Below are 26,646 nucleotides of genomic sequence, written 5' to 3' on the forward strand. Positions count from 1 at the left end.
CAGCAGTGTTTTCAATGTGGGTGAGCCCACCCAGCAGAGCACAAGGTAAAGGAGCAAGGGCAGAAACTGAGTAAACCTACTCAGAATAGATCTGGATTGGTAATGTCAGATGCAAAATCTGTCTCCAGGTTGTTCTGAAATTATGCGTGCGTGCAGAGCACAGCTGAGTGATGGATCAGAAGTGGTGGTGTGTTTATTTTCCCAGATCCAGAGAGCGATTGAGCCTCCCCAAGCCGGAGGGAGAACATAGTGACTTCTTTTCTGTGCGACTAAACCCCAAATGGCAGCTGCCTCTTCAGCGTTGCCACGGGGGCAATGTTACTGTCCTGGTAGATCAGCCACGTGTACTAAATATGTTCCTGGTCACAGTATCTTCACTTCTTTAAAGCCATCCCTTCCTGACAAGGGTTAGCTGTATGTGAGTTACTGAGCTGCTGTCCCCATGCGTAAAATTGGACATTTCAACCACAAAGTCCCAAAAGAACTTTGCAGCTGCTTTGGTGGTTTCCTTCTTTCACTCCACTGTCTACAGAGGAGACAACACACTAGAATTGCAGGCACACATGCCCCAAACCAAAAAACACAAAGCACTGTGCTTCATTTTATACCTGTTCTTTATCTGATTTGTACTGATAATGAAAAGCGTAACAGAGCCTTTTCCCTTGTTTCGCCCATGTGTCTCAGAAAGTGTGTCTCAGTGTGTCACAAAGCATGTTAGCAGCTGATAGCATATAGGGGAGCATCTCTCATTGATATTTCCATCATTCCCATACCTGAGCCTTGGCCAGTATAGCTCTTACATCACATATGTGAGGTGAGCCTGAAGCCTTATCTCTTATAGATTGTCTTGACTGAACAAAGCAAGAGGCTCGGGGCAAATCTGGAATCTGCCCCAGGCTTCCTTTACCCAAGGCCTGCTGCCAACAACTTTATTCCATCCAAGTGATGCACCCAGAGAACTGCAAGAATCTGATTCTGCAATTATTTGGAAATACGCTTGGCCTCACAACATGGTATTGCCCCACTGAAGCAAGTGGGACTGTTAGTGAAGGGTTTGTGTATCTTGGCCTTTGCAGGCTGGGAGCTCAAGGCACACTTCTTTTTTCTATTCCCCTCCAGATTTTGCTTTGCCAGCTTGTGACCATTACTGTGGCAGGCTGTCTTGCCCAGAGCAGGAGGACAGCAAAGCACCAAGGGAAGTAGTTTTAGGGGGCCTCCTTGGAGAGTTTAGTGGCCCTGCCTCATCACATTGTGCTACACCTTAGTAGAGGGCCCCGGCTCTTTGCTCCCACGAGCTGTGTTGTGCCCCTGCTGAAAGCAGCAAGCGCGAACTTTTGTGAAGCGATGTGGTTTTGTATTTGTGGCCAACACAGCTCGATCGCATCCTTTTTTTTACCATCTCCAACATTTCCTAAGCTGGGAAAGTGTAATTAAAGATCACATTCCAGGCATAAAATACCTGAAAAGTGGCAAGCATGTTCAGAATAACCTTTTCTATGTGCTATAATAATAAATATTTGTTTGATACCAGGATGTTGCAGTGCAAGGATTGGATCCTGTACTCGTAAGTTATGGGAAACCTTAAACTAGTCTTTGGATTCATTGATGAGCTTCAGATAAAGAAGACAGTCTTTGGCTTTGCCAGTATTAAGCCTAAAATCTGGGAATACGAGAATGAAAAATGCGAGTGGTATCCTCATAGTCAGCTTGTGCTAATTCATTTCTATAGGAGAGGAGCAGATGTAGGGCTGTGGGTTAATCTAATGGAATGCCATTTTTGTTTGCATGTTTGAGTGCGGTTTGCATTTATTGCCTGTCATAAAGCAAGTTAAAGTGTGCAACCCTGTTATTTCTCTGGGCAAGACACAGAAATATGAATGGCTATTACGATCTAGCCCCCTTCCTATGCAGGAAGAGGGGAAGTTTTATTGCAGAACAGCCAAGTACCATTCTCTTCCCCTGCACATTAGAGGAGGGAACCTGGAGCAGGTCCAATCCCCAGCTCCCGTTGTGCGAGGGACAGGCACAGGAGGTTAGATCAACGGCCTCACAGCCTCCCAGAGTCCCTGGGTCTGCTCTGCCAGCAGCTGCGCTGAGTTGTGTGATAATAAAGGAGATACACCCTTGATTAAAATACTAACGCAGGAGAGTAGATTCAGCTGTGCTGTTGCTGGGGTCGGGGCAGGTGCTGTTGCAGCTTGGTGGCTGGAGCTCTGGCTCTTGGGAGCATAGAGGTGCTCAGCATCCAGAGGACCTGGGCATCTCAACTGCCTGTGAGGAGGTAGGTTGTAAGAGGAGGAGGATGCATCTGAGCGGAGCCCAGCAGTTCCTCCTACCGTTTTTGGGGTGTCTCCGCCCTCCCTGCTTCCTTTGTCCCTGCCCCTGAGGGACAGGAGAGTAGCAGCAGGTTTGACTCTTGTGGAAAGGAAGGTGGCAGGTATCATGATTCCAGAGGAGATTCAGAGACTTCTGGAAGGTAACCACCAATTCCTTCTTGCTCCCCTTCTGCTTAATGGGAGAAATCTGCTGTGGTTATAGGGGAAGAAGCTGAAAAGCTTTTTGCACCTTGCTGTGCTGAGCCAGAGAGAGGAGTGGAAGGGTTGTGGGAGCTACTTCTTTCTCTAAGGTTGATGGTTTTGGGGTCCTCATGTTGCGTGTGCCTTTCCTGTCTCTAACCCCAGTGAGAGTGCAGGGGATGTGGTTGCCTGTCCTGGTGTTTCTGGGGCTGTCCTCCTGTTGCTGAGGAGCTGGCAGGTGGGTCCATGCCTGTGTTAAGGCTGGAGAAGCTTTCTGGTGGTCTCAGACTCTGTGTAAGGAGAAGAGAGTGTAAGCAAGATTGAGGGGTGTCTTCTGGCATAGTCAAAAGATGTCCCCACTGAGTGCTTTCAGTTAAGGTAGTGAGGCTCCGTGGGTGAGCATCACCGGGGTGAGACACAGGAAGGGGTACGAAGGGTAAAAGCAGCTCATGTGCTGTAGTGAGCCCTCGCAGCAGGCTTTTGTAGTTTGCTGTGGCTCTGATGGAGGTGTCTCCTGGCTTTAGATGTTGTCCAAGTGTTATATGTCGCTCTGGGGAGGTGGTGAGCAAGCCTGCTCGGTGGGGGTGTGTCCTGAGGAAAGCTTCAATCCCATTGAAAATGGGGGTACAGCTGAGAAAGGAGGGCTGGCTTCAAGCCCCACTTCTGCTTGATAATTTGAATTTGACCTCCTGAGGTCTCAGCTTCTGAGTGAATGAGCTGTGCTGGCAGCTTTTACTTCTGTGTGTGTGTAAGGGTGGGAGGCTTCTGAAGTTGTTTTTCATGGATTTTTTCACAAACTCGAACTGCAACACCTCTACTCATTGAAGCGGTGGGTCAGCTGAGCAGAAACCATGCTAAACTCTTCGATTAAAATACGCTTCACAAACATAAACGAGCTCTGTATGGACCTTTGTGACTATTGCTGACCCCATAGTGTGGTAAGCAAAGGCTTGGTGAGAGCAGCGCCGAGCGGAGGTGACCACATCACAACCTGCCTGTAAATAAAGCTTCCTCAGCATCATGGCAGGCTGGAGCGACGGCGTTCGCCCGTTGCTCATGTGCTGGCGACACATCCTGCTGTCGCAGATGTGGCTGGGCGGTGGCGAAGCAGTCGTTCGCATCTCGCCGCTCGGAGCGGTTGCGTTCGGGGCTGGCCCCGGCAGCCTTGAGGCTTTGCGACCTTTCGGTTCCTGCTGTGATGGCTCCTGGCAGCACGGAGCACCCTACCCCTCCGAGGTGCGGGATAGCTTCCAATCCCGGGATCTGTCAGTCAGAGAGCGTGCAGCCTCCATGCCTCTCAAAGCTCCCTTTCAAATGCTTTGTGTCTTCCCCCAGATGTAGGTGTAGATTTTCTCCCCTGTTTTTCAATCATGGGGGCTTCAGCGAAGTTCACCCTTTCACATTTTTGATGGGCAGCGCTTTATTGTTCAGTGTTGACACTTTTGTAAACAACTCATTTCTGCACCTGCCACCTTCCTTTAACTTAGATTATTTTCTTGTTAGCTGACTGTTTTTAATTGAAGGCTTCAGATCTCCTTCTAAAGCACAGCCTTTGTTTGCTGACAAGTATAGCAGGCTATGAATGGAGATTAATTGCATGTCACATATCTCTGTATCAAACTTGCTGTGTCTTAACAATCTATACGGTCTTCAGGCCTTCCAGTGGCTGCGGAGGTTTCAGGCTGCGCAGTCTGGAAATAAGGGCACTTCAGCTATTGCAGTGTTTGCAAACTGCATTACCAGAAGAATTCTTGTATTTAAAATAAAAATTACAAATAGGGGAAACATGTACTGATGTACAGGTGAGAAAATCTGCTTCCTTGTGTTAAAGTTTGGTCCGTAGTGCAGGACCGTTCACATGCTGAACAACAGCAGGTGGTCAGCGGCTTGCTAGTAACAGTTGTGTTGTTACCACAGAAGGCATCTCCGAGGTTGCAGTGGTAGAAAGCCAACACAATATGGCTATTCTCTGCATTGCAATCCTGCAACTCTTGTGAACGCTTGTTATTTTCTGTTGATGAGTAGATGTGGTTGCTTTTTTTTTTGCTATAAGTCCCACCTTGAAAATAAGCAACTCAAGTTCTCATTAACACCATGTGGTCAGTTAATTGCACAGGGTTTCATTTTTGGCTCGGTCAGGTCCCTTTTAAAACAACTTTTGCTTAAGGGTATTTCATGTTTGTCTAGCACAAATCTCTTCTGAAGGCTGAAACAGTGGTTCTGAAAAATGTCATATATCTCTGACAAACCCGGGGCTTCTGTTTTTGTTTGTAGAAGCAAATGCAGTCTGGCAGTCTGGTGATCTTCCCTTTGCCTGCCTTGCTTGACCCTCTTCATTTCGGATCGTAGGTCTAGAAAGCCATTTTTTTGCTGGAGTTTGGGCCTCAGGAGAGACAGAGCAGGTGCTGCAGTGGGAGGACTGTGACTGCACCTGCGTGGCCTAACGAAGCTGGTAGCTGCTAATTGCGAGGCAAACAGCCTCGGTGCTGTTTTAAAAATAAACAATAAAATGCTCTGTTGTGTGAGGGTTAAGAAGCCAAAGTCAGCATTGGCATAGCATCATGAGTAGCTCTGGAATTCAAATGTCAGGGAAAGGGGGGTTGAGACTTGGAAGCTGAAAATCTGGGAAGCTGTTCTCCATTCCCTCGTTGTCCCTTGCACAGAGGAAAATGCCCCGTGCAGTCCAGTGCAGGAGGATGGATGAAGATTGCTGCAGTTCTCAAGGTTTTGTCTGACTCTGCCTCCCAAAAGCAGGGAAGGCTCATCTGAAAAATGTTGTTTCACAATTAAACCATCTTTTCTTGAGCTTGCAGAAAAGACAAGAAACACTGTGTGCAATAGTTCATGGCTTTTATTTTGACTAGCGGAACAAGGGACAGTACAGCTAGCCTTCCAAATCCCTGGCTGTCTTTGGACGCATCTTGGAAATATTAACCCAGTCTCAAGGAAGCTCAAGGTATCAGCAATCTCTGTGTTGATAGATGTCCTAAACCTTTTTTTAAAGTAATTTTTCTCAGCCAGTTGGGGTGATAAACTGCAGGAGGGATTGTGTGAAGCATCAGAGAAGTGTTGGAGCAGACTGGTTGGCTCAGCATTATCTTGCATGGCTAAAACATTGTGATTCTGTGGGACTAGTTCCTCAGTGCTTCTTGGAGTACAGGATTGCTGATGGCAGCCTGCTGATGGCAGAGGAGCAGAAAAGAAAAAAACAAACCTGAATGTGTGTATGTGCATGGAGAGAGTACACATGGCATCTTAATACCTTTCAGCTCTGCTCATTGAGTGCTGATTAACTCCTAGAATTTAGTGTTGCCATTAAAAGGTTATTTACTGCCTGGACTTCAGTGGTTGTGACATAATTCTTATGATGATGTGCATCTCCTGCAGGATTAAAGTAGATAGCTGCAATTGCCTCTAGAAACTCCCCTGAAACACTTGATGAAATCTCAACTATTTTTTTTCCCCCTCTTACCTTTTTAGCTGCAGGAAATGAAAAGGAGAGTCCTGTAAACTTTCGGAGTGGATCGCAGAGAGCAATCTATAAACATCAAGAATATAATGTTACCGACAAGCAGTAAAACTAACATTAGGGTGATTTACTCTAGAGCTGCTTACATATTGCTCTTCCTGATCCACTTTGAGAGTTTATGGTTAGGCTTTCTTTTTCATTTCCTGGTGCTATAAACATAGTGGCTGGCTCTGAAAGGGGCTCTGCCTGGTTTGCAGAAGTGACCCTAGTTCTACTATAACTTATCCAGCAGCTGATCTGTGCTGACATCCCAGTAAGTAAACACCGTATTAGAGCTAATCGCATACTCACGGAGCTAATCTGCGCTTAAAAATGACAGAGGGATGCAGCTGATATTTGCACAAGTTCTGGGAGCGGTTTGTTTTTCTTGCTTGTTCTCTTTCACTGGGGAAATAGAGCCTGTACGTGGCTTCTCTTGCTGACCCATTTCTACTACGCTCATTTTATGCTGGTTTGTATATAATAAATTGCCCCCTTAGCCTCATCTGTTCTTAAACAGTAAGCTCCTTGGAGCAAGATACATCCTTTGTGCTTGGGTGTGTGTACTTCGGTACTTTCTATGTAATTTGTAAGTGGTGTAAGCCTCATCGCTGTTAGGCTTGTCATAAACTGATACTGTATCATAGATGTATAATTAAAACTGCAGAGAGGTGTACTGACAGTGAAACTTAGCCTAAGGATTACAGGATTGGCCTGGGATTTAAAAAGCTTCACTCAGCTGCTCTGGCAAAGCCGTAGTGTTATCCTAGGCAGGCTACCTAGGGCTAAATTACTAGCAGTGAACTTGATATTAATAGGCATTTTGGCCTGATATCTCTGTGCTCCCGGAGGTCCCCAAACCACTGCTGGAGGTAGGTGTGGGTTTGAGAGCGAAGCTGTGAATTAGCGTTCCTGCCCATTTACTGAGATGTGGGAACCGTGCCGGAGGGGCTGTGCCAGGATGCTTCGCGCTCTCAGGGCTGTATTCTGCTTTAGGCTCTGTTCCTCAGCTGTGAAGTGGTGGCTGCGGGTGATGTGGCATGCCCAGGTCAGACCTGGTCTTGTGGGTCAGGAGGAAAGGCAGGGAGACAGAAGAGCTAGTGAGGACCTGGAGGAGTCTGCATTTGGCTGAAATGTGCTTACTCATGAGTGCTCCCATGGAAACTGGTGCTTTCAGCTGAACAAATCCAGAAAGGAGATCTAGACTGCTATGGAAACAAGTGCAATGGTCTGTGTTCACTCCTTGCCAGGCTGTTGTGGGCAGAATTGGGTCTCCCTGGTCCTGTCACTCTGAAGAGGAGGTGGGAAGAGGGCTCTGTTCCTGGGGGATGTCCAAACATCAGCCCTGTTGTCCTCCACATCCTTCTTTATGCTCCTCACTTAGAGCTCCTTGCCCCCCCCAACTCCACCCCCCAAGCTCTAAGCCTTTCTTCAGTGTGTCACGGGCAGGCAACAAAAAGAAATGAGGATTCATGCTACTAGCAGAAAAAGGTGTTAATTTCTCTTGTGGCATTTTGATCTTGAGATGTGCTTGCAGGTGGAGAAGCTGTTTTTAAGGAGCTGTGCAGATTCCTGGGGTGTGCTAAACCGTGCTGGCTGTTGTACCGGCAGCTGAAGCATCAGGAGCTGAAAGTCTTGCAAGCAGGATATTAACCTGACATTAGTGTAATGGCATGGGGTGCGAGTTAAAAGTTGGAGAGGCCTGTGGATATACAACACCATAGCTTTGAAGCCAATCTTTTCTCTGCTAGGGGAAGCTAGCAGTACTGCTGCTGAAGTACATGGATGATACTCTCCTACACAGAGCAGGCGTGATTGGAACGGTTTTGTTCTGTGAGGTTTTTTTTTGAGGTTTCTGTAAAGAACATAAATATTTATGCAAATAGAAGACACTTAATCCTTTTATCTTCCAGTTCGGGTTAAATTTCTGCATATAGATGTGGTTTCCAGGTGAGAGAATACAGTATTTACTTTACCTAGCTGTCTCTGTTGAGCAAGCACAGGGTGTAGTATTTCAGCAACAACCTTATTGTGGGAGAACCCGTGTAGTGATACAAGTGCTAGCGCACAACCAGCCTGTTATTCAGTGCCTGTCCTTTGCAAAGATCGTCCTTGTGAAAGCTGTAGGTTAGAGCTTCCTGGAAGCGTCAGTGAATATCTTGCACTGGTGTTTTAAAAGTGCTTTGGATCCCTCTCTGAATGGGAGGACCACTTCTGTCTCCTTGCTTAATGCCAACAGCCTTGCACAGCAGCATATTTTTAGCATAGGTGGATTTGCACTTTAGTCTAACAGACTTACCCAGGTTTCACCTTCCTCTCCCTTTTTTCTGCTTGCTGGTTTCTTTGCAGTTGCTTATTTGCCTTACACCATTGTAACTAGAGAGAAGCTCTGTAATCACATGCAATATTTAGATCTTCTATCCTCAATCAGTGCAATGTCTTCACTTCTCCAAATGAAGTCTTCAGACTGACTTGTGTCTTTAGATCAGGCTGTCGGGTACGGTGCTTTGAGGGCTTCCCAGTGCACAGCCAGGTCCAGGTTTCTTAGCCAAGAACAGGTTAGTTTTAACCTGTAATTCTTTTTTTTCCCCAGATGCTGAAGATTACCTGGCAGATGGACTGCAGAATGAAAACCTGAGTGTTAAAGCAAGGGAGCAGAGGGATGCAATTCTCTTTGGCTTCCAGCAAGTCAAAGCCAGGTTTGTGCTGTCTGCATTACTTGCTAATGAAAGTGCTTCAGAATAGTGTCACGCCTTGGGGTGCCACATGGTGTGTGCCACTGGCTGGACCAGGCTTTGAAAGTTCATGGGCGTTCAGGGCTTGGTGTAACGTGAGAGTGCATTGTACACTCTTCTATTTAAGCAGCTAGATGGTTGCCTGCAAAGTTGTCATTATTTGTGTTTGGATTTTGTTTTGTGTTTCAAGGTAAGAAAACATGCCTTGGGCTGTGTCTGTAGGGCTCTTTACATATGGCCTGCTGATCCTGTCCTGTTCTTCCTTCTCCCTTGTGCTAGAGAGGATTCTGTGGAAAAAATCCATCACTTGATACTTAGGTGTGTGGGTAAATCAATACAGCGAGCAAAGACTCATGCTGCTGGCTTGCTGCTAAAAGTATCTATTTCACGAGTGGCTCCTCAACTCTACGCATTGCCTGGACTTTGATACAGTAAAAAGCAATGAAGAGGACTTCTTGACTTAGACTCGGGTCTGAAGTGGATTCCAAAATCTCATGTCCGCAGGACTGTTTCAGTCCTGCATGAGAACGTGAGCTGCATCGTTTGGAGAAGTGAGTGAAGCAAACCAAGGTTGTTCTGTTGTGCTAGGGGAAAATCAAGGAATGTAAACAGAAAACAGGTTGCTGGAGGCTTAAATAAAACTTTGTCTCAGCTGCATTATGTTTTTTTGGCTAGAAACACGATTCAGACCTTGCTGTTAATACTCTAGTTATAAGGTATGAGTTGTGTCACTTGAAGTTAAGACCTGACAATAAAACTCAGGGTGGCTGACTAATCTAAGCATCCAGTTTAAATAAAACTGCTATCGAGTCCTTGAGAAGCGGAGAATTTTATCCTTCGGAAGGGCACAGCCAGACTTTATTCCCTGCAGGCCCACTGAAGAACTTTGCAAGATGCCCTGCTGTATCTTAATCGATCTTTCCTGCTGGCTAATTAAGCATCAGTTTTACTCAGCAACACGGGACTGTGTAATTATCAGCCTGGGTTGTACTGAATAATTGAAACAAGCTGAATGCAGAAGATGGAAGCCTTTGGAAAATGGGACCGTAGCATATCTAATGGAAGAATGGGTGGGGTGTGTGTAGCAGTGTCCTGTAATGTTGCAGAAGAAAGGGCGTGATTGCATGTTTGTAACGGGTTGGTTTGGATTCTCTGAAAAATTCCCACTCATTGGCAGGTATTGATCTTGACTGGAAAGAGCGAAGTAAACAGAATTCTGTACCGCAAGTATTCAGGCATCAAGTCAAGCTTTTTTTATTTCCAACTGTCCTGAGTGCACACAACTTTAAAACTGACAACTGTTATCTTCATAGAATAAAACTCTAGGTCTCTTTTTAATGAGTTAAAAATAGCATGGAACTTGATAAATGTGTGAGACACTTCGCAGACTTGGAGATACTGGATTGTTCTTGCTTCCTGAAGTGGTTTGTGTTCGTGTGCTGTTAGAGTTGTGAATGGTGCTTGAGCAGTAGGGAAAGATGCTGCCATGACCATCGTCCTGTGGATCTCTGGCCACCCAGAGACTGTGTGTGGTTTTGGTAACTTGCTCGAGAAGGAGCAGGTTTAGGGTCCTGGGGCAAACACTGATGCTGTGAACCAGAACCCAGCCTTGGCTCTTAGGTCACTCTCATCCTAAGAACACAATGTGGGATAAAGCTTTTAGGACAAAGTAATCTCAGAAAAGCAGGAGACTGGGTGAAGCGGCCTTGCATTGGGAGGAGAGGTAATGCGCAAATTCCTTCTGCATGCTCAGGTTCAGATGTGGCCCTCGGTCCTGTTGCTTATTGAAATAAATTGCAGGTACTTCTGGAGGGGAAAGTGAGACCCTTGAGCAAAGACTACAGGGCATTGCTGATTTCCTACTTGTGTTTTATTGCTCGGTGGCATTTGGAAAGGGTGAGAAGAACAGAGTACACAGAAGTCCTTGTTCCGACCTGAGCCATTAATGCAATGATTTGTGGTGGGAGATTACTGTAACTATGACTGTATTTTTTTTTATTTGAAAGGATCTAAGCAGGTCTCGCTCTTGGGGATGAGGCGCGAGTTCGTCTCTTTGGGGAGCTTCCTGTGGCTTTTGCGGCGGGTGTTCAGGAAATCATTGGCCGTCGTCTTCAGGAAGCGCCTGCCTCCCCCGAGCAGCCCCGCTCGCTGCCTTCCACCTCCGTGGGGTGAAACACAGCGCGGCGTGTAGGGTTTCGTTATTTGGGTTCATAATGGACATAAGTAAACTGCTCAACTACTGGGGAGAGACATACATGTCTCTGAAAGGGAAGAGCTTCATCTAGCATGATTATCCTGAGCCAGTCTCAATCACTGTTCCTGTAACTTGGCCGTCAGGTCTTTATATCGCTGCTCTCCCCATGGCCTCATAACGTTCCCCCACCAGGCGGTTTGCTGATGACTATAATGTGAACAAGCGGTTGGGCTTTATGTCTCCATGTGCTACCTGGGTGGATATATTGTTCCCGTCTCGCCGCAAGAAGTGCGGTAGGTAGGGAGTGGATTGTGTTTGCAGGTTATAATTTTTTTTCCACGGCAGTCTGGGGTATTTTTGCTCGAGGAGCCGTGTCGGAGGCGTTGCAGGCAGTGGCTGTGGGGAGGCTGTCACCATGCGGCTGAATTATGAGTCCCTGTACCGTTTTACTTTCAGAATTCATTTGGTTATTTAAAGTGCACTGTTGTGTTGAAACGGTTCTCTTTCTCTTTTTTTTTTTTTTTTTTTTTTCTCCCTACTAACTCAGATCCTATTCCACTTTCTAATACCTTATGTGTAAATTCTGGCCCGGCAATTTTCTTCCTAATCATCTCTCTGGTTTCGTTTGATAATCTCTTTTCATTGCTTTCCCTGATTACTTTTCATGGCATGCAGGAAACAGAACACAACTGGAGGTTTGGTCCCCGGAATTATCTCTGTGAGGCACGAGGATCTCGCAGCACAGTAGTACACACAGTTACCCGTGTTCCGACCATAGGCTGAGAACTCTGCTCTAGTCCTGAACAGAAGAGCAAAATGTTTGTAAAGGACAAAAATCGCTTAAAAAGCAGCTTTGGTTTGGGGAGGGTAGCCAGAGGATATGGTGCTGGGTTTTGCTTGTCTTCCAGAAGCCCCGAAGGTTGTCAGTTGCTTCTGTTTTAGGTCCGTTGGCGCCAAGGATTTCCTTCGAGTTGTTCCTTGGGAACGTTGCTGCTGTGTCTGGTGTCCTAACAAAGGCGGCTGCAGAGCTAGCAGCAGATGTCTGACACCTGGGATGAATCGGCTACATGACTCGGCTCAGGAACACAAACCCATTCTTGTCCTTTGGCAAGAGCAGTAGCCAAAAAAAAAAAAGTCGTCTTGCTGTTAAATGACCTCACCTCAACATTTCGACATTTCTAGAGCAGTTACAATAGCAGGGGGTGAGATGGGGAGAATGGGATTTATTTAAAAATATGGAGATAAATAGTTCCTCCATCTCCTTGGAGTCAGCTAGTCATTTAAACTCCCTGTTGGAAGGCAAGTTTGCACTGATGGAAACAAATTCTTCATACTTTTTTTTTCCCCTGAGGCGAAATATAATAGTGCTAGAAGGAGGGCAAGGCAGACCTGTTGTATATCAAAGCAGAAATGAAGAGAAAAGGGCTTAATTAGTGTTGAGTTTCTCGCACACACCCACTAGGAAATCCAAAATAGACACTGAAGCTTTACCTTCAATTTGCTCCGCTGTGACTAAAACACCGTTGTGAACCCGAGGCCCAATCCTGCTGCTCATAATTAACACACAGGACCATTTCTTGACATTCCTACCAGCAGCAGGAGCTCCAGTGTAGACCAGGCTCTTCTCTGGACAACAAGCCCCAAAACCTCATTTTGCTGCCTTGTAGTCTAATCCTCTTTAAAGTTCATGGCAATATTCCCAATGCTGCTGCTGTGCTATCGGTGAGGAGAAGTCTGCACGTGGTCTTTTAACTCTGCAGTGAAAATTCTCAGGTATCGGACAGCTCTAGGTGATGTCCTGGCCTGCTAGGGAGAGCTTGCCAAAGCCAAGGGCATTCCCGGACCTCCACAGTCGCTGTGCTGCCAGGCTGGTATCACAAATGCAAGAGTGCTGTGATTGGCAACATGTTTGGACTCCCAGCCTGGTCGAGTGATTTACGTCTCTAATAAAAGCCTGAGATGAAGGTTGAATGTCTGATTCTGTAGCGAAACGCCGTAGCTGTCCTGCATCTTCAAGCAAAGGCTGGGCTCTGCCACCATGAGCCTTGCTCGTAACGCTGAGGTTCAGGAAAATAAATACAGCCTCTGAGCTTAGAAACTGCTTGTCCTTCGTGCGGAGGTGCAGACTGCAGAAGGGGTCCGAGATGCTCCCGGTGCCTGGCTGTATGTTTCCGTCCTTTGCTTCAATCTGAGATGCAGAAATATTTGATTTTGGGGAGAAAACTTCGGTAACCCCCTCACCTTGTTCCTGTTGGGTGCTTTGCCACATTTGGCCCCAACAGCGTTACTGTCAGTAAGAAATCCTGCGCTTGCTGCTGGAGCTGGAATGGGATGGTTTGACCCCAAATCAAGTGGGAAGGTAAAGACAACACAGTGTGACCGCCTCTGGTTTGGGCGTCCTTGGGGTTGTGCTACAAATCTGGGCAAGCTGTTGTAACACATGGTTCGTGCATGCTGTCACAAACCAATAAGCGACTGGTTTACAGGTGTAGCTGAGCTGTAGCTGTTTCAGCACCAGGGGAATGTCGCCTAATTATTGGGTTGAATTTGATCCTTTCTGTGGCAAGGTATTACAGTAGGATTGTAAAACATTCACTGATGGAAATATATCCAAAATTCTGTCTAAAGCAGACTGTTTGGCATGTTTTAAGAAACTTCGAACTGTATTAACTACACTTATTACTTCAATTTTCAACCTTATTTTACAGTTTTAAGATTGAAATTAAAGAAAATGCAATTTCAGGGTAATTTTGCTTCATTAGTGTAAATGCACTGCCTGTAATTCCTACCAATATTAAGCTCATTATGCTGAATAATGTGTGATACCAAGATAAAAAGGAATTTGAGGATGTGACCTGATGGGCAGATAATTGAGCTCAGCACATTAATGCCAGGGCTGGACTGTAGCCTTACCACATTGTCCTTAATTAGGCAAAGTGCTGTTCTCCCTCCTTCATGATCTTCAGAGGGCTGAAATTTATTTGCTCAGCAAGGAAATGATCTTGCTGAGCAGGGTTTCATTCACACTTACTTTGGCCATTAAATACAGATTTGTTCTGCAAAAAACCAAAGGCCAGTCCCTGTCACCTCAGAAGAGCTTAGCGGTCTTTGGATTTGCATTTTCTATCCTAAAAATGAGCTCCTCAAGTTTGTTTTGTTTTTTTTTTTTTTTGTTAATAAAGGGGGATCACTGGCCTGGGAACACACAAGCGTGAGCTGCACCAGCTGGTGTTAATGGAGATCTAAAGCGTCTCACCAGCCTGCACCAGTACCTCTGCGCCGGGGGGTGTGAGCACAGGCATTCCTTCAGTTTTCAACAGTCAAGTTTAATACGGACAGTGATGATTATTTCTTTTAAAAGTGTGGTAAAGTTTCTGTTAGGATGTTCCCAATTTATTCTGTAATCTCGGTAGGGGATTTTTCTTTTTTCCCCTCCTTTTGGGGAGTGCTGAGGAAGGTTTTCTCCTGTGCTAATACATGGTGTGGCAGGGGCACAAATTCGATTCAGCTGTTATCATGTTCTACCTGCTTTTATACCTGGGGTGAATGTGGCCATTCACTCTGCCAGTAATGCAGTTTGGTGCCTTCTGGGTTAGACTCCTTTCAGTAATTTGCATCATTTTCCATTCCAGCTGATAAAATTACCCTTGTTTCCCCATCCATTTCCTTGTGAATGCATTGTTAATCTGAAACCTGAGGACTGTAAATGATTGAAATTGTGTAACCAGAGTCTTCGCATAGCTGCTGCTGCTGCTTCTGTAACGTTTAACCGAGAAATGCATTTGAAGTGGTTTGTAACCGACTTTGCTAATGGTGAGCTCCCCAGTCCCATTTTCATCTTTTTTTTCTACTTGAAATCCTGTACAGCATTGATTTCTTTAAATTTTTTTTCTGCAAACATTAAAAACCAACAAATAATGTGCACCAAACAAATTAGACTCTCTTGAAATACCTAATTCAATAACAACTGTGGTGATATTAGTGTTCTTAATTGGACAGGAAAATACAGGAAATCTGATTGAAACCTGACTTTATTTTATGGTTCCTGCTGAAATTGAGTCTGAGAGGAAAGTGGGGTTTAGACTTTTATAGACTTCAGAGCTGCAAAGAGACCATTATAACCATCAGGTCTGACCCCCTGCGTAATACAGACCGTAAGATTTCAGACAGCAATTTCTGCTTCCAGCCCCAAAAGGATCTGGTTTGACTCCGGCAGCTCTGGGACTTGCCGCAAGCAGCGGACGCTGGTCAGCAGACTCAAGTTGTGGATGGGAGGACTGGGTGTGTTAATTGTGTATTTTACTGGATTTCTGTGCGCTGATGGGATTTGTGACACCACCCCTCACCCCCTCCCAAGCAACAGAGGACTGGAGGTCTGCGGTAGATCTGCTGCTTGAGTCTTGTGTAAAGGTTGGAAATGTACGAACAAAACCAAATTATCTCAGTGCTCCAAGAAAACACGAGTCCTGTGCTCATACCAAAGGGCAAACCTAGACCTAGTGTGGCAGGAATAATACTGACCGTGTGTGTAATTTCATCCTTGCCTATTCCAGGGCTTAATCTGCCCTTCCTTTCGGAACAAGAAGGGCTATTTCTGTGTTTCCCTGGTTTATGCAAGGGATGGATGGAGTCCTGCTTGGTCGGGCTTGGCAGCATCACTGTCCTCAGGTGTTGTTACTGCTGTTGAGTAAAAGAGCTATGAAAACCAAACTGTACTTTGAAGGTGAATCCATCATACAGCACAGTTAGGAAGGGTAGGATTTGGAGAACTTGTTTTCAAACCTCTCAAGTGCTCAACCGATGGTCTTGGGGTTGCTTCCAGTCTTGATTCTGTTACAAACCAGCACAAGCATAAGATCTGTGATTGAGGTCCTGGTGTGTCCTGGAAGCATCTTTCCCTTCTGAAGACCAAGTCCTGGCTCTGTGGGAGGCAGCAGAAGGCTCCAGTCCCTACAATGCAGCCACCAAGAAATGGTAGTTCTGGCTTAAGACTGCTAAGGACAGTGGGTTCGCACTGGGAAGGAGGCATTCTGGCAAACCTGCCTGCTCTGACTCAAATCTCCCTTTCCAACATGAGAACAGCATTTTCTTCTACTCTTTCTCTCGTGACAATTTGCCCTCTGAGGTCTGTTTACACAGTTGAGTTGCAGTTTTGATTGGGTCCAGTTGGAGACACTGCTACTAGGAGGCTGATGAATTAGAACTGGGATCTGTATGTTTTTCAGGAGCAAAGAACATAAACATTTCCAGAAAAGTGAGCCCCTCTGATGTTTGCTTGTTAAGTGCGTAACCTCAAAGGCTATACGAGCATGAGAAACAGTTTGTGTTTTCAACAGAACAAATCTGTGGCTTCTTCCTGTCTGGCTCGAAGGCTGCACCGATGAGGTGCGAGGTGGGTGGTTCCTCGTGAACCGCGCGGGTGAAATACTTAGAGGATGTCTTTTGTTAAAGTATTGGCAGTGGAACACTCGCTCTGTGGCTTTGTAATGGAAATCAGATATTTTTGGGTTAGTTCCTTGCTTTACATATTGCATCAAAATTCTCAATAGATTCCTTTGTGCTCTTGTTTGGCTGAAGCTAGTTAATCATTTGACAAGAGTTTTCCCCATCTCCCTCCAATTTCTTAAGGTCGATGTAGACTGGACCTGCCTATTTGGCTGAAATACTCTGCTGTGCGTTGCCTGAAAGGGGTTCCCTTCTTGGGGGATTCCACCCGCAGCTGGTGGATAGCTTTTTTTAATCAAGTGCTTAAAAGGAACAGTTAAGACATGACCAAATATATTGCGTATTCCCAAGCTTTCTGGTTAAGACAATGAATGAGAAGCTTTTAGTCTTGGTGTCTGTGAGATCTAAAAATTGTTTGTTAAAGATGAAACTGTCAAACCTGATCCCAAGGCAAATAACCTCCCCCCCAAAAAAAAACCCCAAGTGGTTGAGTAAGGATTAGGGCTCTGGTTTCTAGCTCATGCTGTCTGGCTCAAGGGGGGATGTGTATGGAGCAATTACAATTTTTTAAAATTATTTGCTGTGAGAAATCATTGGACTACAGCTTTCAGGGTAAGCCACCTGCAAAGCGAAAGAACAAAGTGTTGTGTAACTGCATGTTACCGCAGACAGGACGTGTTAAAGGCGCAACACACTTGTCGGTACTGTCTTAATTGGGAACAAAAATCAGAATTGGCCTCTAGCTCTGTACTTTGGAGAATGGTCCAAGCTGATTAACCTGCTTCTGCTAGATGAGTTCCTCCTGCTCTGCTGCGCAGAAACGTGCTTTATTCTGAAGCTATAAGCATGCCCATGGCTTAGGTCTATAACTGCATTTGAACTAGCCTTATGTGCTACCTAGGTTGCTGCAGCAAAAATGGCTGTTTTGCCCAAATAATTGCATTTCTTGGGTAATGCAGGCACAAAAAAAAGACTATTCTGGCCACTCCTGAAAATTACGAAAATATAACTTACTGATTAACTAAGGCTGGAGTTACCTGCAGGAAGGGGTGGGGGAAACACAGATGCTGAAATTCATCCTTCCCCTCCCCCTCTCTTTGACGCTTACCGAATGGCAGGGGAAGGAAAGGAATCCTGTAAGTGATTCCCCTGAATATACTGTGGCATCGTATGTGGGTGCCTTTTAAGCTCTCAGGATAAGTAATTTATTCAAGATTTTCATGCAGTCAGTGGCAGAGGAAGGAATTAGATCGTCACTCTTTCATCTTCCATAAGAAGATGACCATGTTCCCCCTGCTCCCGATTAAATTCTAAACTAACTTGCATTCTCTGCTTAAGCCTTTCCAGAGTGAAAATGATCAAAGCATGAGATTAAAGACACGTTCTGATCTGACGAGATTAGAATTTTTGACTGTTTCCTTATGCTAAAAAACAGAAAGGAAAAGCAAACCATCTTTTTGGTATTCCCTCCCCCCCATAAATTTGATCAGAGTGAAGCTAACATGGGCTTGTTGGTCCAGTAGGAAATGGAACTCAATTTTACATTTTTTTTAAACCATTTTCCTGTATTAAAAATGACAGAGGTTAGAAACAAAGCTCTTATACTTTTATTGAACTGGAATTAGAAGTGACAGAAAATCATTTTGGTCTTAGTGCAGTAAATGTTATCACTAAAACATGTTCAGGGGAGATTAGGACAGTCTCTCAAGCACAAGAGACAAAAGTTCACAAAACCAGAAGTGATTTTGCTGTCCTTGTCTTGGAGTCATCGGTTCAGGAGACAAAAGTATTTCACCTCTGAGGGATGCTGAACCCGGGGGGCCAGGGAAGTGCAGGTATCTCTCGCAGAGCAGAGGCTGAGCTCGAGGAGGAGAGGTTGCTCAAATCAAATGTTGAAGAATGTTGAATAACGTTTGAATTCTCAAAACAAATATTGAGTAAAAGTTAATGCTAGTTGGAAACAAAAGGATGGAGCTGCTCTGACGGTTCTGCTGACCTTGGAGAGGTGGTGTCACTTCTCTGGGCTTGAGAGATAAGAGATAGCGGACCACTGCCAAGAGCATCCACAGGCCCAGAGAAATTTGCAGCCATTTCTTACTACAAGGCAGAGTGGTGTGGCTCTTTCCAACAAAATACAGCTGTTATTTGTCACTGAGCCCATTCTCCCAGGAAAGTTTCTTCTGTCTATGCACAATTTGTTTTGGTTTTTTTTTGTCCAAAGCAAACAAGTCAAATAAATATTATACCCTTAATCAGAATTCTGTTGTTGTTTTCTAATTAATCTGTGTCAGTAGCCTGAATGTTTGTGTTAAATCATTTTCTTCATGAAAGCTTTTAATGAGGAAATAAATTGATTGGATTTTTACATGCTGGATTCTTGCCACTAATGCCTATAGACCAACCCTTTGTTATACATCTTGCCTGTGAATGGGTCACTTTGTGGTTTATCCCCAATCCTTGATCTGTTTCCAAAACTCTCCAGTGCTGTTCCCTTATTAAAATGACTCAAATGTCAACCCAAGATGCACTCCAAGTGTGAGAGATGAAGAAATAATGGAGGAATTTTTTTTTTTTTTTGGCATGGCAATGGGCAGCGTGCGTATTGCCCTCTGCGATGCTGCTGCTGCAAGGGAAGGTGTGAGGCGAGGTTCGTTAAGGCTGCAAGACTTGGATTAGATATTAGGAAGAAATTCTTGACCATGAGGGTGGTGAAACACTGGCCCAGGTTGCCCAGAGAAGCTGTGGCTGCCCCCCCCCCCCCCCCCTCGAAGTGTTCAAGGCCAGGTTGGATGGGGCTGTGAGCAACCTAGGCTGGTGGAAGATGTCCCTGCTCATGGCAGGGGGGTTGGAACCAGATGATCTTTAAGGTCCCTTCCAACCCAAACCATTCTATGACTCTATGATCATGTAAACCTCCGCATTTGGAGAAAGAGACCTGTTCACATGGAAGGAAGTTGGGAGCCTTTGGAACTCTTGAAGGGAGGAGGTCTGGTTAGTGAAGGAGGTTCCTTGGGTAGCAGAGGATGTCGCAGGGGCCAGCTAACATCTGTAGGACTCGCAGTTCCTCTTGAAGCTTCTTCACCAAAATGTCTGTTGTGACCATTCACTGGGCTCCTGGCAGCACTTCTGGCATAATTCTCCCATCTGTCGCTTACTCATCAGGCTGGAACAAATCATTAACAAAATAATGTGTGCTTATGTCTGTGGTTTTTTTTTTTTGTCTTTCAGGTACCACTTGGAATTTCTGCTCCGAGGTGAGTACAAGCTGGTGGGGAAGGAAGGGCGAGTTCTCACTGCGATGAGCTTAGGGAGCAGGGATGGGCTGGATGTGTGTGGGGTTTTCTATGTGAAGCCAACAAGGAGAAGAGCTTAAACTGAATATAGAGCTCCATGTGGCAGTTCTTAGGGGTGGAAAGGGGCAAAGCTGCAGTGCAGGAGCTGGGGTTAGTATTCTTTCTGGGCAGCAGAAGTCCATTTCTCCTTACCCTTGAGAGCAAATAATACAAAACTGTGTGGTGCTGACATAAGCATTTTGTCTTGGACAAGCGCAGGAAATTTTTCTGCAGAACTTCTGTCTCCAGAAAAGGCTTAAAGTTCAGCAAGGGCAGTGTATTCCCATGAGCCATTGACTTAGGAGCAAAGACTGTTGGGAACCTTCAGCAAATTTCCTCCAGTCTCATTGCCTCATGTTAACCCAAACTTGAAATTGAATCGACCTCCAGGTGTAGACAAACGGTCAGGCTGTAAATTTTTTCAGGACCGTGACCATCTCTTGTCATGTCTGTTAACAAGCTGGGAGGATCTGATTGTGGCTTTGATCTTCATCTCCGCAATAATGTGGGTGATGATTTAAACTTTCCAGGGTGCCTGTGGGTTGCAAGCTGTGTCAGTGGGCACTTCGGCATATTCGGGGCAATTGATGGATATGTATTTGCTCAGAGCTGACCTGGAGCTCCTCTGACTTTGTGTTGAACGGGTGGAGCTCAGCTCGGACTCCTGATTTGGAGCATTGGCTGTAGCCAAGGCATGTAGTTCGGTGGGTTCATCGTTTTTGCTTAAATAGTGGTTGTGATACGTGAGCACAGACAGAAGGATCTGCCAGCGTTCAAACAAGATGGGAGCCGGGGCTGTAATAAAAATCCTCACGAGTGTTCCAACTCAGCTAATCCTTCATTTACTCCAGGAATAAATTCCAGTATGTTACCTCCTCGATCAGGGCCCACTTCCAGCACATCCTGTCTGTCTGGCAGCACAGAAATGTCAGAAATGCAGCAGCGTTGCAATTCCCACTAGAACAGTGTTATCACATTTTAATATGAGCCTCAGTGCAGCCTCGGTGCTTCTAATTGCTTTCAAACCATTGTTTTCATGTGTTTGGTTGATGAACCCAGCATCTGGCATCATTTGAGAAAGTACAACAGACAGCTGTGTTCAAAATTAAAAAAAAAGAGTAGGAGAGGATTAGAAGACATAAAAGGGTTCAAAATTAGATTTTTATTTTTAATTTTGAAAGTTCATACAATCTAAAGGGTGGAGGAGAGATGCTTTTGTTCTTTCGAAATATTCCTGATTCTTTTATAGAGTTGGAAGCCTAAATAGTATTAAGAAGATTGGTTTGTAGAACTGTGCATAGATTTGTAAATGAAGTGCCTAGCTTGCTGAAATTCCTGCTAGGAATTACTGTATAGGTGTTTGGGGCTTCAGGTATGTATCTATCTCCAAATGTGTCCCTATGTCATCTTGGACTAATAGTAGTCTGAAAAAATGTACTGAGGAGAAGGGACAGCTTGGCAGTTAAAACATGGGCTCAGACATCACCTTGAGAGCATCAGCTCCAGTCTGTGATACCTTGCTGGGGGAAGGAAAGGTGAAGATGAGACCTTGGGTGCACGCTGAATGGAGAAGAGCCAGAGAGCTACCACACAGGGCTCGGTTTTAAAGTAAAAAAATAGATCCCACGTGCCTGGATGTATTGGTAAGAGGACTGCAAAAATCAGGCAGAAACTATCTGCCCAGCTGCACTGCCAGTGCATTTGAATAACAGGCGGAGGTGGCAAAGGAAAAGGCTGCTTTAAGCAGGGTTGGGATTTTTTTGTAGTATTTAGTAAGCAGCCTTTCTAAAGGGGATGAGTGCAACTTGTGACCGCATCTGGTAAAGACAGGTGAGCTCCTTGAACTTGGGTCCATGCTGAAATTGCTCTGAAGACCAAAACCTCAGTGATTCCAGCTATCCCAACCTGTTGGTTTCCAGTATTGGCTGAAAGGAACAGAATCGGTCTTGATATCTCCCAGCAAGCAAAATTTAGATGAAACAGCAGTGCAGGTCTTGTCTCGAGGATGGGTTGGGCAGACCAATGCGGTCTCAGAAAGACTTAACTGAACAGAGCAGGAAGAGTTGCTCTGTCTGATTCATAGACACCGAATGATGTTGTTGACTGTAGTGTGTAGCTGCAAATTACTTTTATTTCTTAGGTGCTCTGTGAACAGAGCCCTGGCATGACTCATATTTCCTTTCGGAGGAGGGCTGGTGCCTATGTGAAGCATTTTATACACTTAATATATTTTATGGGTGTGTGCCCTTGCTGTCTTGCAGCAGCCTCCCCTTTGTGGAAAGAGAGCTAAGGAAAGTTGGCAAAGAAAATCTGGAGAGCACCTGGGTCAGTTGTAGCCCTCCCTCAAGTTCCTTTCTGTTGTTTCCGTCTCTTCTCACAAGTCAGTGCAGGGGAAATGTTCTGCAACAGCTTTGGGTTAGAAGAAACGCATGGTCTGAGGGAGCGGCGTCAGGCTGTTCTGCAGTACTGCAAGGGAATCCGGCCTCAGGCAGGGGGAGAGGGAAGCTGGAGGAAAGAGATGAGCGTTTGGGAAGAGAATGGAGGCACAGGGAGCAGTGCAAAAGGAAAGACTAAAGAAGAACAAGGCACACAGGTGGCTAAAGAGCTGTGGGTCAGGGCTGGCAGTTGGGCTTTGATGGAATGGGACTTTGCACCTAATTATTGTCACTGTCAGCTTCTCCACTCCCAAACCCAAAAGGCACGCGAAGGTGAGTGTAAAAACATAAATGGCCACTGGTAGAAGTGAATTAGATTAAATCACTGATGTCTATACAGCATTTTGAGATACTCAGGAGCACAAGTCACTCTAACACTCTGCTTGAAGACGCAGACCTTCAGGGCTGGAGAAAACGCGGCTCTGCCCTCCTAGCCAAGGGCTCCAGCCTGGGGCTGGCAAAGAATTCTCCCTCCAAATCCTCCTGGGCCGTCCTGCTGGGCAGGCATCCCCTTAGCACATCATTGCACTCGACTGCCTTCATTCACCCTAAAAAAGAGTGGATGCAGTTGCAGGCAATGACTTATCAATTTATTTTAAAGAAAACACCCCCAAATAGATGAATAAAACCAGATATCTTTTCAATGAGCTTATGGTAACATTTTTGCTTTTCCATCAAAAATTCATCCCGAATGGCTCTGTCTGAAGTGCTGCGTGAGTGTTTTCTGAATAGCAGTGTTCCTCAAAATATGCACAAGTAGTCAAAACATGCGAGAGAGCGAGGATCGTTGTTCCCGTTTATTAAATTTAGGAAAACTGAAGCTCAAGAAATGTGCTGAAGGTACCAGAGCATCTACAGGTGTGTCCAGGAAATGGGTCCAGATCTACTGCTTCTCCCAGCTCTGTGCCTTAACCCCGGAAAACATCGCATCCCCGAAGCAGGGAGGAATGAATATAAATGTGTGGCAGGGGGGTGGGGAAAGGGACAAGCTGGGGTAAAACACGACCTAAAAACTGGGAGCCTTCATGTTCCATAAAAGGATTAAGTAACAGCTTGGAAAGTCTTAGTAGGCCACTTATAGTATATACTATTTAGAGGAAGCAGGTATCATTTTACCTCTATCGACCCTTCTTACTTTGGCTTGGATGCGGGGCGCTTCGTGGGTTTCCAGTTCTTCTCCGGGCTGGATGTTGTAGCAGTGCAGGAAGAGTGTCACAGAATGGTGAGGGTCCGTGTACATACCCGAGGCATGCGTGTAGCTTGCTCTCATTAGCTGGCATTATACGATGGCCCCAAGTGTTAGATTTATGAAGTAGCTTTTCTATAAAAAGCCTCAAATCTATTGAATTGAACCAAAGCGGGGCTGGATCGGAGACGGAACTGTGCATTTCCCTAAACCACTGCTCCCTGGTATTGCATATTTGGCTCATGTAGTTATGACAAGTACAAGTAGCAAATCATTAAAGCAGCAAAAACACCCTCTTTACTGTAAAGATCCCTTTGAAGCTGAGGCAGAGTGTTCCTAAATTAATGGAGTGCACGGTGATTTTACTAAGTTTTATTTATAAAAAGCCCTCTTTGCGTTCATGCCAAGAGTCTCCAGCTCAGTGGTAAGCAGGGTTCATACACAGAAACCTAGTCTAGATTTATGAAGTGTTTGAAAACGCGAGGGAAAAAATACTGAATTGACAATATTTGTAACATATTGTTAAAATATCTATTCTGTCGCCTTGCATGGAATTCCCCTGCTTTATAAACATGAGTGCTAGCTACAACCCTTGAAATGTCATAACACACAGAGACAAAAAGAAAACAAAAAAACTTTTGTTAGAATGCCTTCAAAAGTCCAAGACGTGTTTGGGCGGTGTGTGGAACACAGAGTTAATTAATGAAAAATAAAATATACACAAAGGCATATGTTCTGTAACTTAAAAAAGAGAAGCTTTAGTATCAACACTTCTGACAGCTCCCTTTACCAGCGCTGAAGCTTTGCTTCCTGCAGCTCTGAGCGCGCAGTTCTTTGCCTCCGTGCGTGTAGCACATTCTGGGCAAGTTCGTCTGTGCAGAGACAGTATTTTTTGCATTGAAATCCCTCCTGTTTCATAGTTTTGCAAACTCGGAGCAGCTGCACAGCTTTGCTTTTACACTGACTTATAAATTATTCTGCTACCTAAGGTATTGTGCACAAATTTTGGAGGCAAGTAACGATTATAGGAGAAAACAGAATGCTCAGTTGGAAAAATGTCATAGGTAGGAGGCAAGCGTCTGCGCTCTGGGAGGGGCTGTGTGGAGGTGTATTTGCATTTTTATGTATATACATAAAAAAATCAAGAGGTATGTGCAACTTAAAGCTGTTGCTATCGCATTTGGAACATTAAAACCAGAAACCAAGACCCCCACCCCCCTTACCATGTAGCTTTACAATCTTTTAAAAACTTGGGAGTGCAGACCATGCAGCATCCTTCGGCTGGGGAGGACGGGAAAGCTTGGCAGAACACTGGAGTGTGTGGACATCCAGCCTCGTCCCACGAGGCTGGGGCAAAGCCTGTTGACCCAGGCTGCTCCTACGAGCCCCCTTGAACGCAGTTCTGTATTGGTCAGAAACAGATTTAGCTGGTTGTGAGCACATGGTAATTAAGGGGTCATGTTTACCCTTGACTGAAATTCAGATTGCTGTAGGACAAGGAAATAGAAAAGGCCTTTCCCAAGTTTCTTGAGAATGTTAGGCACTTTTTTCTTTTTGGATGAGTTCATTGGATGAAGTGAGGGGAGGAGAAGGGAAAAGCCTCCCAAAATAAACATCTCATTTGATTTACAAAAAAATTAGATTCACTGTTATCAATCTTTATGTGGAGCCAGCAAATGAAGAACTTGCAGAATTTAGAATAGGATTGAAAGACCAGGTAACAACAATGAGCAGTTTGGCAGGGTTATTCTGCAGTTAATGTCAAAACTTTCCTGACCTTTATTGAGAAGCATTAAGTTAATGAGGAGGACTTCTTGAACTCTTTTTAAACCAGCCCATTGATTTAAAACTTCTTACAAACTCGAGGAAAGTTTCCTGGTTTGGATTACTAGGTGCTTCTTGGAGATGTCTACTCCATTAATCAAAGTGTCCAAGTTACTGAGTCACCCGTAGTCTTTTGAAACCCATCCGAATTGTAGCACCTTGGGGCAGAGCTTGCCCTCTTCGGTCACATTTAGCAGGGTCCCACGCTTCCCTCCCCAGGGAAGTTCAGAGCACGCCAGATTCTTAAGAATAAAGCAATGCACCATAAAGAAGAAGGTATAAAAATGTCAGTAAAGATGTTAAATATACAGCAGTTTGGGGAGCCCCAGTAAGTTAAAGATTAACAAGTTCTATTGCTCTCGCTTTGGTCAGTTAATAAAATACTCTAATTATTAGATTGCCTAAATTGCCTGATGTGCAGCTTTGGAGATCCGAGAGCCTTCTCAGATGAACCCTCTGTGTTTTCTGAACTTGTTTGTGTAATAGGAACGTGCTGCAGCTTTCTTTTTACAAAGAAATCTCAGGGGCTACGGTAATGTACTCAGATGAACACACAGCCCAAGCGTTGCTCTGTGCTCGTGCAGAACAGAAGAACGTTCAAGAAATTGCCCCACTGGGGATAGAGCATGAGAGTGTTCACATATACCATCACCTGAGCTTTCTCACAGCGGATAATAGACTCTCCTGCTTCACAGTAATGGGGGAAAAGGATGCAAATTCGCTATTTTGGCCATTAAGATGTTTTGGAGGCCTTAGGAAGAGGAGTGCCCAGTTCTCTACCTTGGAGCCTCCCTGGGGAGTGGGGAAATTGGTGCCCTCTGCATCCACAGCCCTCGCACAGCGGGAGCAGGTCTGGCAGTGCGGCGCTGGGTCCTGACTCCTTGATGTTCCAAGCCTTCAGCTGGTTCAGATCTGGAGTTTTGAGTCTCTCTTCCCCCTGCCCCTACAAGGACTTCTGTATTGCTGTGGTTTGCAGAGCAGTAACCCCATCCAAATCATCTACAAAGCCGTAATTCTGCCCTTTAGCCAGACTCCATCCCGAAACCCAACTGTAAAAATCACCCTTTGCATTATCATAAACTCCTAATGGGCATCTCCTCCAGTCCCCAGAGTGCCTGTCGCTCTGCTGTACGCTCTTCTCTTTGCTTTTGCTGCCTGTACTTATTTTTTCTTAACAGTGAGAATTGCTGCAGATACGGGCAAGACAGCCTCCTTGTGTCTTGTCATTGGAATATGCTCGCTAAACTCCAGCTCCCTCGTGGGTTAGTTCTGTTTATTCCTTGTTCTCCTGGAAGGGTTTTGGCTAAGAAAATAGGCTGAACCGACTGACACTGCAATGGACATTATTCAAAGCTATTTGGCCTGTAGTCTCCTCTTTGGTACTGATGATGTTGACCTCTTTTTTCAGATCCCAGACTGTATTTGCAGAACTGGTTGTAACTATTGCACTGTACAAGCGTGGGGCCTGGCT

General features: G+C 45.2%; 1 protein-coding gene across 1 annotated transcript in view; it reads left to right on the forward strand.

Moving 5' to 3' along the window:
• Positions 1–2,392: 2,392 nt before the first annotated feature.
• The window catches only part of SKAP1 (src kinase associated phosphoprotein 1), a 161,769-nt gene continuing 137,515 nt past the window's right edge, over positions 2,393–26,646 (forward strand). The window contains exons 1-3 of the mRNA XM_075443550.1: positions 2,393–2,476; positions 8,618–8,723; positions 19,627–19,652. Coding sequence (XP_075299665.1) covers positions 2,443–2,476; positions 8,618–8,723; positions 19,627–19,652 — 166 coding nt within the window. The 5' untranslated portion in view covers positions 2,393–2,442. The remainder of the gene's footprint in view (positions 2,477–8,617; positions 8,724–19,626; positions 19,653–26,646) is intronic.

Source organism: Opisthocomus hoazin, chromosome 26 (genome assembly GCF_030867145.1).
Source record: "Opisthocomus hoazin isolate bOpiHoa1 chromosome 26, bOpiHoa1.hap1, whole genome shotgun sequence".
NCBI lineage: Eukaryota > Metazoa > Chordata > Aves > Opisthocomiformes > Opisthocomidae > Opisthocomus > Opisthocomus hoazin.